The sequence below is a fragment of the Trypanosoma brucei genome, chromosome 11 (assembly GCF_000210295.1).
Source record: "Trypanosoma brucei gambiense DAL972 chromosome 11, complete sequence".
Lineage (NCBI taxonomy): Eukaryota > Euglenozoa > Kinetoplastea > Trypanosomatida > Trypanosomatidae > Trypanosoma > Trypanosoma brucei.
In genome coordinates, this window is record NC_026744.1 from 744,042 (window position 1) to 757,942 (window position 13,901).

The following is a 13,901-nucleotide window of genomic DNA, read 5'->3' on the forward strand; positions in this document are numbered from 1 at the left end:
TACACCCACAAGCAGAGTTGGAAGGGCTAAGTAAGAAAAAGAAAGTAACCGCGATGATGCCTCGAATAAAAAAAATTGAGGGAAACGAAAGCAGTAGAGAAAAAAAAAACAGTTGAAGTCCTTAGCTACTTAGTTGAGGAGGGAGCGGCCCGTGTAAGAAGCCCTGCTAAAAGATGTTGAAGGAGGAAATGTGGAGAAAATTTTTTTTGTTTATTTAAATCGTAGTGTGAATGTAAGTATGAATACTACATTCTGCAAAAAAAAAAAAACGTGAAAAAGTAAAAAAGGTTCGCTGCCTAAAACGCCATACGCCAGGCGTCAGCACAAAGAAGTAGATGACACCACTGTCAAGAGGGAGAGAAGCGCAGTCATGAGTTTTATCACTCACTCGCCATCCAACGCCACTGGCTACTGAAACTCCCCTCCCTCCTTTATTCAGGGCCACCATAAAACAAATAAAAGCGTAGACATGCTTATGCTACCACATATCCCCCTGCTTCACCATCTTCTAGCCTTCTGCCACGTTAACCAACGGCCGGACCCCCCTCCCCGCCCGATGCACTAACTGCAAGCTAGGCAACGCACAGTAAAGGGTATTAATAATAGAACTCACACAAATAATAGTGAATAACAATAATAATAATAATGATAATAATAATAATAATAAAATAACACAACAGAGAGTGTGTGGGCTCCAAGAGCTGGGAGTGCTGAGGGAAGTAATCCCCCGCATCCGTCGTACCTGTTGCGCCGTACCCCTCGTAAAGTTAAATGCATAAAGTAAAGCACTTCAACTGTTTGTTCCGCTCGCCCCTTGCTCGCCCTGTCCCTTTTCTTGCATTTCCTTCTTTTGGTTCATTCCCCTCCCCACAGAAACTTTTTGAACAATTGAATGGCGCCCTTTCATCGTTCTAATACCGTTTATTCGTTAAGCTTCATTCGTACATTATGTACCCTTCGCTCCTGTTCATCCCTTCTGAGAGGTCCCCCATGTCCACCTGAAAAAATGTTTACTCTGCACAACTACTTATCGGCAGTGGGCTCCTCCACATTTTCCACCATGCGCGTCATGATGGTGTTCAGGCGCGAAACGATGGAACGCGGATCTTCCAGCAAGCCGGCAGCGATAACGGCGTTGTCAAACATCTGCTCAACCAGAAGCCCGGCAGTTTCAACCTCTTCTGAATTGGGTGAAATGGAAAGGGTATACAACTTACGCACGATGGTGTGCTTTGGGTTGAAATGCATGTTATACTTGGGTGGGGCACCAGCCATTTGGCCAGTGATACGGTAAATCTTGCGCATCTGAGCTGATTCATGGTCAGCAATAACAGCAGGACTATCGCGCAGGCGTGTGGTGGATTTGACGACGCCAACGCGTCCCACAAGACGCTTGGAAATAAAGTCACTGAGAGCTTTCACCTGCGCCTCAGTGAGTTGTTTCTCAACCTTCACTTCCCCTTTATCGCCCTCGAGTTTAAGCTTGTTTTGGACGCTACCGTCAAGTGAAGCGTCAAACAGCTCAATGTTTTGCAGTTTATGCTTCGCATACGTGTCAAGGTGCTGCATAACAAAGTCATCAATAGGTTCTGTGCAGACGAGCACCTCGAGGTCGTGCTCCTTGTACTGTTCGTAGTAGGGAGATTCGAGCGCCATCTCCTTTGAAGGAGCGTTGATGTAATAAATGTGAGTTTGGTTTGCCACCATGCGGTCGCGGTATTCGTCAAGTGACACGTAGGGGTAGTCGATGTCTGACTTGGTTGTTTCAAACCTCAAAAGCTTCGCCAGCTCCATCTTGTGAACCTGGTCGGTACAAACTCCCTCCTTCAGGAAAGGACCGTACTCCTTTATAAAACGTTCGTACTTTTGCCTGTCTTGCTTCGCTTCCTCCTCCATCCAACGGATAACGCGCTTGGTCAGCACCGTTGAGAGCCGGCGCATCATGCTACCATCCTGGGTATGTTCACGTGATACGTTGAGCGGAATAGACTCTGTGTCAACCGCACCCTTGATGAAGCGGAGCCACTCGGGCAGAATTCCCTTCGCCTTCGATTGGATAAGCACTCGGCGGCAGTAGAGATTGACACCACTTTCCATACGGCCACCACCGTACTTCTCCGTGTGAGACTGAGGGACGTACAAAAGAGCACGAATAGAAAGTGGAGCGTCCACGGCGTAATGCAGGCGGAACATCGGACTATCGTACGCACCGGAGATGAATTTGTAGAAATCAATGTGCTCCTCATTTGTGACGGAGTTCTTATCCTTCATCCACAGTGCCTCCACTGTGTTCACCTTTCCACCGTTGAGTGTAATTTCGTAGGAGACAAAGTTACTGTACCGTTTCAGCACGCGCTCACACACCTGCGGTGTACAAAAGGAGAGCTCCGTGTCCTTCACATCGAGGACAATTTTCGTTCCCTTGTCAACACCCTCGCACTCCGCAATCTTAAATGTTCCTGTACCATCTGACTCCCACACGTAACCCTTGCTCCCCTTCTTCACGCTCCGGCTGTACACCTTGACATTTCGAGCCACCATGAAGGCAGCGTAGAAACCAACGCCAAACTGACCAATGATCTTTTCGGCCGCACCACTGCTGCTCTCGCCTTGACTCTGCAACTCACGAACAAATGCCTTTGAGCCCGACCCAGCAATGGTACCAAGGTTCTCCGCTAGTTCCTCCCGAGTCATACCAATGCCAGTGTCACGTATGACGAATCGGCTCTTGCTTTGATTGCATGTGATGGAAATAATGGGAGCCTCATCACCTTCCTCGCGTGGGTACTCTTCCGGTTTGCTCAACTCCATCAGGTGGCGCTTCTCCAGAGCATCGCTTGCATTCGATACGAGTTCACGTATGAACACCTCCTTCTCCGTGTACAAACTGCAAGCAACAATGTCCAGAAGCTGACGGGTTTCTGTTTTGAAGCCCATCTCTTCCGCACTGCCGACAACTTTCTCGCTGTCCTCGTTTGCTTTTACCCCACCAGCGCTGCCTTCATCGACACTTTCCCCTGCATTGCCCTTTAGATCAGGTACAGGGTCAATAACAATATCTTCATCGGCATTGTCAGCTGCTTCGGGCACCTTCTCGCCCGCCTGTGTGGAGCAGAAACGTACTGAGCCTTGCATTGGTCCAATACCGACATTTCGGTTACCATCGGTTGAAACGGGCGGGCAAATTCCTCTTAGAGACACCGAAGCGGTAGTCGCGGTACAGCGAGCCACAACGGTAGACGTTAGAGCTTGTCGGTTTACCCTCTGACAAACACGACGCATCATCGTTCTCTTTACCGGGTTGCGAGTCTTCTTCCTTTTTATGCCTTACCTCGTTACTGTCGTATACCTTTTTTTTTTCAACTATTGGGTGAACTCTAACGATCAGAAGCAGAGTAACGCACTTTAACTGTTAATATGTGATATCACTTTCTCCCCTGCTTTTACTGTTTTCCGGGTTGATTAGCTCGTTTTATTGTTTCTTACCTGCTGTTTTTTGTTACTTTCAACTACCCGAAGTAAGTATGGGCACCTTCAGTGATCATGATGTCATTCAAACAAGTTTAAGGAAAGAACACGTAAACGAAGCAAAGAGACCGGTAAAAGTGATGCGAAGTCAGAAAATCGCAGCCCAGGGTCGAACCAAACAATGCAGAGCAAATGAGAAAAGAATTTCCATTCTTTGGCGGCATTAATACTTTTAACAGCATCAGTGAAGGGGAAACATCGAATAGAGTAAAACAGAAAAAAATTTCTGACCACGGGGTGCAAGCAGCGGCAAAACGAACCGGTAATAGTGATGGCAGCGGAGGCCCCAAATACGCACAAAGTTAACTCCCTTTTCAGAGGTAACGAAGGCGTGTAAGCAGCATTGCCCAAGGTTACTACATGTACTTTTTCCTTCATTTTGTTTCTTATCTCTCCCCTCATCCACTCTTTTCGTATTGCCGCATATTTCCCATCTTCGGTGACTATAGCAGCACAAAGAAACAACACCATCTAACGCTCGTCTCATTAGGACTCCTCTTTTAGCGAGATGGTGTGGCTGGCTTTATGATGGGGAAGGCCAGAGGCGGTGGCACTCTAGAAACCGGCAGTTGCTCATCAACCATATTCGTAACGTCAGGAAGTAGTGACTGTCTAATGATTTGTGGTGGTGGTTGCTGCTGATAACTTGCTTGACTGAAGGGTAGTCCAAACTGTTGTTGTGTATGTTGCTGAGCCGAATAGGAAGGCACCGGAGGATCATTTGAAGTTGTTGCACATGATGGGTTTCCCTCCGCTGCAGGTATTGTCGCGACCGCTGCCACATCTTCCTGCCATTTGCGTGGTGAGACGGTGTTCATAAACAAACCGGCTGGGTTGGGAAGGGGGGCATGGAGCCCGTTGGGAATTCCTTCCATGGGAAAGAGTGGTGTGGGAGGCTGTTCATGAACCCCCTCAATCTCCTTAGGGAAAGCGGTACTGTTAGCCGCTGCGTGATATTTTTGCGGCGGTACGTGAACCCGCGACGGGAATTCAGGCAGCATCTGCGGAGCTTGCATTTCGGTAACAACTGGTGATGTGAATGGTGGTGGTGGTCCGTTCGGAGATCCGGTGGCTCCCGGTTTTGGGAGTGCCAATACGGTCGGAGCTGTTTTCCCTATGCGCAACACCCCTCCTGTTGCCAGCACAAATGCGGTCACCGTCGGAAGGTTGCTACTGCTGTTGACGGAACAGCTGCTGTCATCCCCCGCGCTTGTTGCAGAAATGCCTACGGTTCCAGTTACTCGTCCGTTATCAGCCAAACTTTTAGGTGGGCTGGGAATGAGGTGCAGCAGACCTGTAGCAAGGTTCATTCCTAAAGGAGCATATATATCGTTCCCGAAATCTACCAACACCTCCTTCACCTCAATGTTCACCGAGTCGTACACAAGAAGGAGTAACTGCCCAGCCGTTTGTAACCCTCTATCTTCCCGTGAGGCGCCAGTAGGTACAAAAGAATTACGTTGTAACCGCCGGAGTGCCGCAGACTGAGCGGTACGCCAAAGCTCCACCCTTGTATACAGATCATCTTCGTCTTTTATGAGCGCAGTGACGAGTTCATCTGCCTTCTGAATTCCTATTATATAGTCGCGTCCTTCCTTAATTTCTCCACATTTAGCCACCGGACTCCCGGGGATTACGTCAACAACATGCCAGCAGCGCTCCACGCACTTCTCTGCTTGACACCACTCGACGCTGCAGCCTAATAACCCACCACCTCCCCATGTACTGCTTGCGACACAGTGCACATCGCGGTAGTTGTGTATGTACAAGTTGTAGACGGTTAAAGTTATGGTTTCATCCCTTCGTCCGGCTACGTAATACTTGAATTTTTCTACCGACTCACCATCTACTTCCATCTGTTTCCCATCAACGGCAGTGATGATGTCGAAGAAAGGGATTAGTCCTGCGGAGTGGGAGGGGCTGTACGGCAACACACGAACGATTTGCAAACCTTCGATGTCTTTCAACGGTCGCTTGGCGTCGCTTTTCCCCTGTCCCATTTACTGCGTCTGTTGTGGTGTTGAAACACCATATAAAAAGAGGGAGAGAAACAGAAAGTTAAAACATGAATGTAAATATACATTTATATATTTATGCATAAAAACAGTCAGTGCACATATATGTAAATGGATTGAGCTCAAAGGAATTGAAGCCCACCTCGTAAGAACATCAATAGTTTAAAGAGGATAGCATCGCAGCTCTCCAAGAAAATCGAAGCAGTACAGCATTCCCTTTTTCTTTTGAGAGTTAATGACCTCAAAGGGGCTTTAACCGAATAGAGTCGAGGTAATATAGAAAACAATAGCGAGGTACGAAGGGTTGCAATCCGTTTGTCACATAGCACTTTTTAAAGAAGAAAAAACTAATAATAATGAAACTGTGAAACTGATGACAAGTCTTTTTTTTTTGTTGCCTCCGCTATCACGGCTCCATCGATCTCCCCTCCTCTTCGCCACTTAATTCCCACCACCACCAGCGGTCTCCGCCGTTACATGCATTCATGGAATAAATTCCACCAGCACTCGCTTCTGTATCTTACTGCGAAAACAACACGCGCAAAACGCACAAAAAAGGGAGGTTGCATATATTGCGCACAGGACGCACTCCACACCCACACACAATTCATCCCATCAATTAAACCGGTGCTGGTGGTAAAACAAAGAAAATGTATTCACAAAGCTTAGCGTTGGGTTGCATACTGTTATAGTCACACTTCAAGAAACTGCAAAGCATTGTTACATGTTCCCTTTTTATGGATCCCCTTCACGAAACTTATTTAATGCCCATACACATAATACGCTACCTTCAACTTTCTTCACTGTATGGTTTAGTAATGGTACTAACTGTTTCTCAGTCTTCTTTGCTTTTTTTTTTCTGTTTTCGTTACATGTCTGCCATTCCTCCGCTCGCTCTCCTTCAATTACTCGCCTGATCCCTCTTTTATGCATTTTTGTTATCGTTTTTTCTTTCTTTTTTTGTGATTCCTTTAATCGGTTTCTCTGCTGTCAGAACTTTGGCGCACATGTTTTTAATTTCTTACTTCCTTCGTTTTCTTTTTTATTTTTTTTGGTTCTGGATTTTCTTTCCACTGAGCTCTCTCCTGAGTAGCCAGTCTAAAACAAAAAAAAAAATACCTTCACTAGGATGAGTACGGAACATAGCGCACACCTTTATTCATTATAAATGTAGAAAGTCACATATAACCCAACAAAAAGGAGGAAAGGTTCATGTTTATTACCACCACCTACTGGAGGGAATAAATCGATAGACAAACAAAAGCAGGTGTACGTGCTTATTTGCGTCCTACAACCTCAGTAAACTCCCTTGATTTATCCTTCATGTGCACAATGCGCTTGTGAATGCAAGGGGAGAGAATAAGTAGCAATAATGAAATAATAATGGGGTAAACAAATCTCCCTACCTCCCGGAATATTGTACTCATTAGGGCTTTGATTGCATCGTCATGAAGGGGTTCACAATGACGGGCGCTGGCGGTTCACAAACGTCCGCTGACTCTCCCATTTCAGATATTCCACTAACCTTTCCAAACGGTCGGAATTTCATAACATCGTTTGCCGCGTAGTACTTCAGCAACCGAAAAGTCTGCTTTTCAGCTATCTTTTTCTCCTTGATTAGTTGCATGATGTCTCCAGCTTGTTTCAGCTCACGAGTTATCACTGCCTTCCGTCCCTCAACAATACGTCTGAGTTCTGCTTCCATTGGCTCATGATATTCCTTGTACAAGTCGTGAAATTCATCGGAGGACTCGGCGACTTCCTTCACATAGTTCTCACGGAACTTCTGCATGGCGGCAGCGAGGTGATCCTCGTATACAGGGCACGCATCAATCCAATGGTCCACAGCTTTCACCTTTGAAGACCGCTTTGCAAAGAGCCTGTTGAGAACCAATTGCCTTACAGTTTGCGCGATATCATCTTTGAGATCATTTTGTATGACAAGTTTGATGGGTGAAGCGCCGGGGTTTGGCTTGAAACCTTCACGAACGACACGGCTTCCAGACTTGAGAGATTTCGACATCTCCATCAAACGCTTTGTCGACCACAGCGCGAAAAGCACTTCATTTGCCTTAAGTGGCGAAACTACCTGCTCGAAATCCCGACCTTGTTGACTATGGCCACTACCAGTACTATTACTAGCGTTTTTGTTGTTGTTAACGGCAGATCCAAAACCAAAGACATTATTGCTGCTATTACTACCATTTCCACTGACAGCATTATTGCTGTCCACCACGGGTGCCGCACCGAATCCAAAGTTGAACCCGCTAGCGGGTGCCACAGTGGTGGATGAACTGCTATTAGCTGTTGGTACTGCCGTACCAAAACCAAAAGCAATCGTCACACCACCGCTACCGGTTACATTGGCCCCGCTGTTACCATTACTTGATGCCTGTGCGTTGCCGAAACCAAAGTCAAATCCACCAGTGGCGACGGGGGCTTTGGAGCTTTCCCCCGACGAAGCAGTGGCACCGCTGAAACCAAACTGTGCACTTGAGGCGGGATCTCTCTTCTGTAACAAGAATGTGTTAATGTTTGCACCGTCATCTCTCACTACGCGCTTCCAGTACATATTTTGTCCTTCTATAGGCAAAATGCGCTCTGGTGCATTATCTTCCAAATCACTGAAAGGCAGGTGCTGCTTCACGATGTAGTGCGCCGGTGCCAATGTTGGTTGACTGGCTTCTGCAATAACCACGCAGTCGACCGTTACGCCGTCGAGCCCACCTTCAACAAGGAGGTCCTCTTCACGAATTTGCATGAACCAACGTGGGCTGCTTGCCGTCCTCGCTTCCAGTACAGCACGCAGTTTCGACCAGTCATACGGCCGCTCGCCCACATCGGCTTTCGTAAAAGTTTTGTGGGCCAGTTTTGTCGACAGCACCTCGCTGATCGTAAGAGGCGGGGCACCCGAGCGGTCATACAACGGATCATTTGCATCCAACCATTCCAGCAGTTGTGCCCGCTGGGTTTCAGCTTTCGCAACACGAGCCGCCGCAGCCGCAGCTCCTGCGGCGGTGGATGAACGGGCGGGTGAAGACTTCTTTGCCTTCCGGTTCACCATATCTTTCGATGTCTAAAGGTTAAATTCTTTAACCCTTCGTTATCCTTTGCTACTTTCGCTTCACTGCCTTGTCTTCTTTTCTTTTTTTTTTAAATACAGCTTCAAAATAATAATAATAATAACAATGAAACTAACTAATTGATGGCACTTCCCCTTTCTCTTATGCACTCAGATTTGCAGACTGAGACACGTGGTAGGAAAAAAGTGTAGTGAATGTGATAGAAGGGCGCAGGTGAGTTATAAGGAAGAGATTATGCGGAAGCGATTGTGAATTAACGACAGTAATAATGACAGTAAGAGGAACGGAGGGAGTGATAGTAAACAAATTAACAAGATAAGTTATCCGAGACTCCTCTCCACCAGGAACCCTTTACAACAGGAAAGTAAAGAATTAATCACCGTCCCTTCCCCCTCCTAGAGGGTTGCACGCTGTAACGTACAAGGCAGTGGCGATATGTTTAAAAAAAAAAACTAATAAGACATTAACGATATCAACAGCACAACCTACACAGGTTGCCGAGAAATCACTACTTGTTCCCGGTATAATTTTACTTCGCGTATCGTATGCTTCACTAGTACTGCCATCAGCTGTCTTTCCAGTACAGTTGGTTAACTGCATTCTTCCCCATATTTATGTTAATTTCCACCTAGCAATTCCCACCACAGTCACCTTCACATTACCCAGCCAATGCATGCTGACTCAAAAAGTGAAATGCATGCCACATGCGGTCAAGGGTTGAGAGTCGCTGTTGTCTTGTGGACCATACGCTCTCGAGACGGTCAAGATCCTCCAAGTATTGTTTTAGGTGATGGCACCGTGGGTAATATTCCATAGCAATACGTCGCATGTGATGCGTCAGTAGGAGGAGCATGCCTTGATCATAATCACTCAAATATGTACTGTGATAGTAACGGGAAGGATTGACTAAAGAAACTTCCTCCAAGTTGGTTGAGACCGGACTCTCATCGCTCCGAAATTCAGGGAGTTTCAGCTGCACGTCTTTGACGTAGTGGTCGCGATGATTGTGGTGGGGGTGCTCGCAGTTGGCCCCTGAAGTCTCGCCCATTTCAGGGAATGTAACGAGATGGTGGACGGCCCACCAACAAAGTTTCAGGTGCAAAATCACTGGCCTGCGCTTCACCCGCCTGTTCTGAAGTGACAGTTGCAGTATGCCACCGAGGAATGTGATGACGGGAATCATTGCCATCACTCTGAAGTTAAGGTCATTTTCCTCGAGTATTTCGCCTGTTACGTTTATAACGCGGTTTACTTCAAGCTGCTTGCAGGCTAGTTGAACAAGAATAAGACGCGGAAGGTTTCCGAATAGAACACTGCGGATAGGTCGTTTGATGGCCGACTCAAAGTCCCGATTAATCGTTAGGTACCCCTCATCATCAGTCATGACACCCATGCGAAGGCTCTGGAGTGTATCGCGATGTAATTGTTCAAGGCGATTGGCGTCGCTCATGTCTGGTGAGCAATCTTTACAGTAGTCGCTTATGATATTGGCTACCGACTTCATTTCTTCCTCAAGTGCGCGGCGCCTCTCCAACACGCCTGGGCGACTGCCTAACAAACTCCTACGAACTTCCTGCAGCGGCCACACGACGTAATTTGACACCATCCATCGGAGTGTTGTTCGTGCCGATGAGCACACCTGTAGAAGTTTACGAGCGCCACCGGCAGCAAGCCACGCTACCGAGGGAATAACAACAAAAATGAAGAAAGCAACTGGGCGCCACCTTCGCCCTCGAGGCGGCATGTGTCCCTTATCAGCTCCCTCCTCCAGCTTCGAAACATTTAGTTGTAGTGAATACGCTGTCACATAAAACAAATTAAGTACTTCATGCAGTGAAGTCGCACCACCTTCCGGAAATGATTGTGGATCCCTCGCAGATCCACCAGATACGTCTTCGGGTGGAACCAAAACGTGCAGCGAACCTTTTAGTTGCCACACTGCCCTTGTCACTGCGGTTCGTACCCGTGACAGCACACGTTGCCGCGCCTCTTCGTGTTGTGCGTCAGTTAACACAGGAAACCACGAATCATCATTCCCCACAGTGGCAATGGATGAATTCGCACGATCGAGTATGTTATGTAGCGTTCCAATACCGCACACAACACTACGCATCATCCGATGCAAAAAAGCTCCATGTGTATTCGCCATCAAAGCTATCTGTAGCATATATCTCCCCCAACCTGTGTACAATATACCATAACACTGTTGCCGCAGCCACTGCCAACCACTAAGTGATAAGTGAAAAGAAGCCCGTGCCGAGTGTTTCTCTGCCCAGACCCAGTACTGTGCATATGCAAAAATGCACTCATGAAGAGCAACAAGTCTTTGCATGACAATAACTGTACAGTAGCGAACCCACACACTGAGTTGCAGCCAAGCGATAAGTTCCCCTTCCGCAATAGCTTGAGGGTCCTTAACATTCTCTTCACCAAAAACCTCCACGAGCGTTGGTGACGCTCCATTTAGAAATCGCAGCCGGTCCCCCACTGGTGATGTGTTGAGCTCACGCAAAAGTAACACCAAATCTTCCAGTGAACGTAACTGTTTGGCGGGTGCCTCCAATTCACTGAGAATTCCCGGTCGTTCAGTTAGCAGTTTCGTTACGGTGGGATTTCGACTAATGTGCAGTAATGCCTCCCGAGAGCGACTTGCCAGTGCCGTGGCAAATGAAGAGGGGAAGTTGCGCCGTTTCCTCGCCAGTAGATCAGTTACTGTAAAACTCCATCCCAGTTGGGAACCATCATCGCAGAACATATCGCACGAAACGGAGGAAGAACTGAAAAATAGATAGATAGAGAGAGAGAGAGAAAGACAGAGAGAAAAAAAAAAAAGAGAAGTAAAGGTTACAAAAAAAAAAAAATAGAGCAAGTTCATAAAACAAACTCAATTGGGTTACGTGCTCATACGCCTTTCCCCCTCCCCCCCCCAAACACACACACACACATACATACGCACGCTGAAAGAAAAGAAGGAAGGGAGGGAAGGGCATATGAAGGCACAAACAAGCAACCCGAGAAACAGTAACAAACAGAGATGGCACAAGGTTACCGTTGCGTAAAAAAGAAAACGCTGAAAACTGTGTAAAAATAAAAAGAAAAAGAAAAGAGAAAAAGAAGGGGGAAACTACACATACATTGGACAATCATGTGACATGTGGAACCATATGCCACTTCCATGACTCGGTAGCAACCCCGAAAAACAAAACAATATGCGGTTTTTTAATTACTTTTCAGTATTTTCATTTGTAAAAAAAAAAAATTAAAAAATTATGATACTAATAAATATATTAATCATGATAATAATTATGATCATTATAAATAAGTAAGAAAACAAAACTGTTGTGATTCTGCGGTAAAAAAAAAAGACTATTATTTTACCCTTTCCCACTCAATCACTCCATCAGCTGGAAAAGATATATATATATATTTTTTCTTTCTTCTGTTTATATAATGGAAAAATAATAATGGTATCAAACAAAACAATATGAAAAACAAAAACAAAATGGAACGGGGAGGAAAGGTAAAGTATTTTCAGGAGGTAAACCTCATTTACCTTCTATATACGGTCTCTCAATCTGCATTTTGTTTTATTTTTCTTTAGGTGGGCGAACAGAACAATAAAGAAACAAAACGACCAAATAGAAGTAAAAAAAAAAATTATAGCCACGCCCACACTTCCTCACAATTTTGAAGAAGAACGTAGCCGTTTTTTTCTTTTTATCTATTTATTTTGCTCTTCTTTTTTTAAAAAAAAACTAAAGAAAACTTAAATGTTTCTTTCTTCGCTCCTCTTTTTTTTAAAAAAGAATTATTATTAAACATTATTTGAGCTATTTTCTCCTCTTTTTTTATTCCCTCTTTTCACTCCCTCCGAACAAAACAAAAAAACAAAAAAAGACGAGGAGCAACACTAAAAACAAAGCAGTGTATAAAAAAAAACAAATAAAATAGAAGTAAAACCAGGAGGAAATACAAATAATAAATAATCTAAAGCATTTTAGCGTACCGAAAGAAATAGAGGAAGAAAAAGAAACGAAAGGCGAGGGAATGAAGGAGGATTATGGAGGGGGAAATAAATTAAAGAAAAAGCAGAAATAAGAACAAAATTCATTTGAAAAAAAAAATGGAGCGACAGCGAGTGATGGAGTAGAAACGAATATACGAAAAAAAAAACAAGCAAATAAAATAAACAAGTAGTGACAATAGCAGTAATAAGAAAGACAACTCGTAAAACTTCAAATGGCAAGAAGAACACACACATATATATATATATATATATATATGTATTATATACATGTACACTTCCACTAGTCATCATCATTATCATCATTTCCTTTACTTACAGCTGCATATTTTTCCTAATTTCATTCAAATTCTTTATTTACACCGTCACTACTGTCTTTCACTCTTTTCTTTAATTATTATTTTATGCTCGTTTTTTTTCCCCTCTCACTTCCCTTCCCCATATGACGCGGATACGCCACGCTTACAAACGCATAATACATAAAATCATCAAATATATGTATACATGCATAAATGTATACACATGACGTTCGAAATATATGTGTGTCTTATCTTTCGTACCTTTTTTTTCTTTTTTCTTCTCCCCGTACGTTTAAATCTTCATCTTATTTTGATCCATTTGAACACTTTTTTTCAATTGATTTTGACAGTTACCGTATGTATATATATAATAATTATTTTTATCCTTCGCATCTCCGCTGCCTTCTCTGTTTCCTCCTTCCTTTGTTTTTTTCTGTGTTTTGCTTTCTTCCTCCTTTTTTTTTGCCTTTTCCTTTCTTTTTTTTTTTCATCGTTTCACTTTACACATACGCATACGAAACAACTCACCGTCAAATCTTTGATCTCGTTTACACAAAGTTCATTTATTGGTTTCGACATATTTCGCTGTGCCATCAAAGCTCCCTCCTTCCACTATCTTTTAATTTTGTCCCCTTTTTTCTTTTTTTTTTGGTTTCTTAAAGTTATTGTTTTTGTTGTTTGTAACATCCACTTCCATTTGGTTGACCTTTCACCCGACTTCCTTCTCCCATCACGAAAATTTGATCTCATATTTTTTTTTAAAATCCCCCACCTCACCAACCTGCCACTTTTCCCCCGATTTAATTTATTTATTTAATCATGTTATTTTTTTTTCTTTGATGTGTGTGTTATTTCCGTTATATAAAGCCTAGCAGTTATGTTTCCTTTAGTAGAAGCATAACACACGCACACACACAATATATATATATTATATTAGCGGAGCACATGAGCT

The 13,901-nt window shown here is 44.5% G+C and overlaps 7 protein-coding genes across 7 annotated transcripts; 2 read left to right on the forward strand and 5 right to left on the reverse strand.

Moving 5' to 3' along the window:
* Positions 1-1,023: 1,023 nt before the first annotated feature.
* On the reverse strand, positions 1,024-3,285 carry TbgDal_XI2900 (TNFR-associated protein 1; the record flags this gene model as incomplete). Its single annotated transcript, XM_011781135.1, has 1 exon — positions 1,024-3,285. One exon carries the CDS (start codon positions 3,283-3,285, stop codon positions 1,024-1,026), a length of 2,262 nt encoding a protein of 753 aa, XP_011779437.1.
* Positions 3,286-3,549: 264 nt separating this feature from the next.
* On the reverse strand, positions 3,550-3,999 carry TbgDal_XI2910 (hypothetical protein, unlikely; the record flags this gene model as incomplete). Its single annotated transcript, XM_011781136.1, has 1 exon — positions 3,550-3,999. One exon carries the CDS (start codon positions 3,997-3,999, stop codon positions 3,550-3,552), a length of 450 nt encoding a protein of 149 aa, XP_011779438.1.
* A 29-nt stretch (positions 4,000-4,028) lies between these two features.
* On the reverse strand, positions 4,029-5,528 carry TbgDal_XI2920 (Golgi reassembly stacking protein (GRASP homologue), putative; the record flags this gene model as incomplete). Its single annotated transcript, XM_011781137.1, has 1 exon — positions 4,029-5,528. The coding sequence occupies one exon, from the start codon at positions 5,526-5,528 to the stop codon at positions 4,029-4,031; it is 1,500 nt and encodes a 499-aa protein (XP_011779439.1).
* Positions 5,529-6,267: 739 nt separating this feature from the next.
* On the forward strand, positions 6,268-6,636 carry TbgDal_XI2930 (hypothetical protein, unlikely; the record flags this gene model as incomplete). The annotated part of the gene is made up of 1 exon (XM_011781138.1): positions 6,268-6,636. One exon carries the CDS (start codon positions 6,268-6,270, stop codon positions 6,634-6,636), a length of 369 nt encoding a protein of 122 aa, XP_011779440.1.
* Positions 6,637-6,969: 333 nt separating this feature from the next.
* On the reverse strand, positions 6,970-8,607 carry TbgDal_XI2940 (hypothetical protein, conserved; the record flags this gene model as incomplete). Its single annotated transcript, XM_011781139.1, has 1 exon — positions 6,970-8,607. The coding sequence occupies one exon, from the start codon at positions 8,605-8,607 to the stop codon at positions 6,970-6,972; it is 1,638 nt and encodes a 545-aa protein (XP_011779441.1).
* Positions 8,608-9,284: 677 nt separating this feature from the next.
* TbgDal_XI2950 (hypothetical protein, conserved) lies at positions 9,285-11,501 on the reverse strand (the record flags this gene model as incomplete). Its single annotated transcript, XM_011781140.1, has 1 exon — positions 9,285-11,501. One exon carries the CDS (start codon positions 11,499-11,501, stop codon positions 9,285-9,287), a length of 2,217 nt encoding a protein of 738 aa, XP_011779442.1.
* A 1,653-nt stretch (positions 11,502-13,154) lies between these two features.
* TbgDal_XI2960 (hypothetical protein, unlikely) lies at positions 13,155-13,766 on the forward strand (the record flags this gene model as incomplete). The annotated part of the gene is made up of 1 exon (XM_011781141.1): positions 13,155-13,766. The coding sequence occupies one exon, from the start codon at positions 13,155-13,157 to the stop codon at positions 13,764-13,766; it is 612 nt and encodes a 203-aa protein (XP_011779443.1).
* Positions 13,767-13,901: the final 135 nt, after the last annotated feature.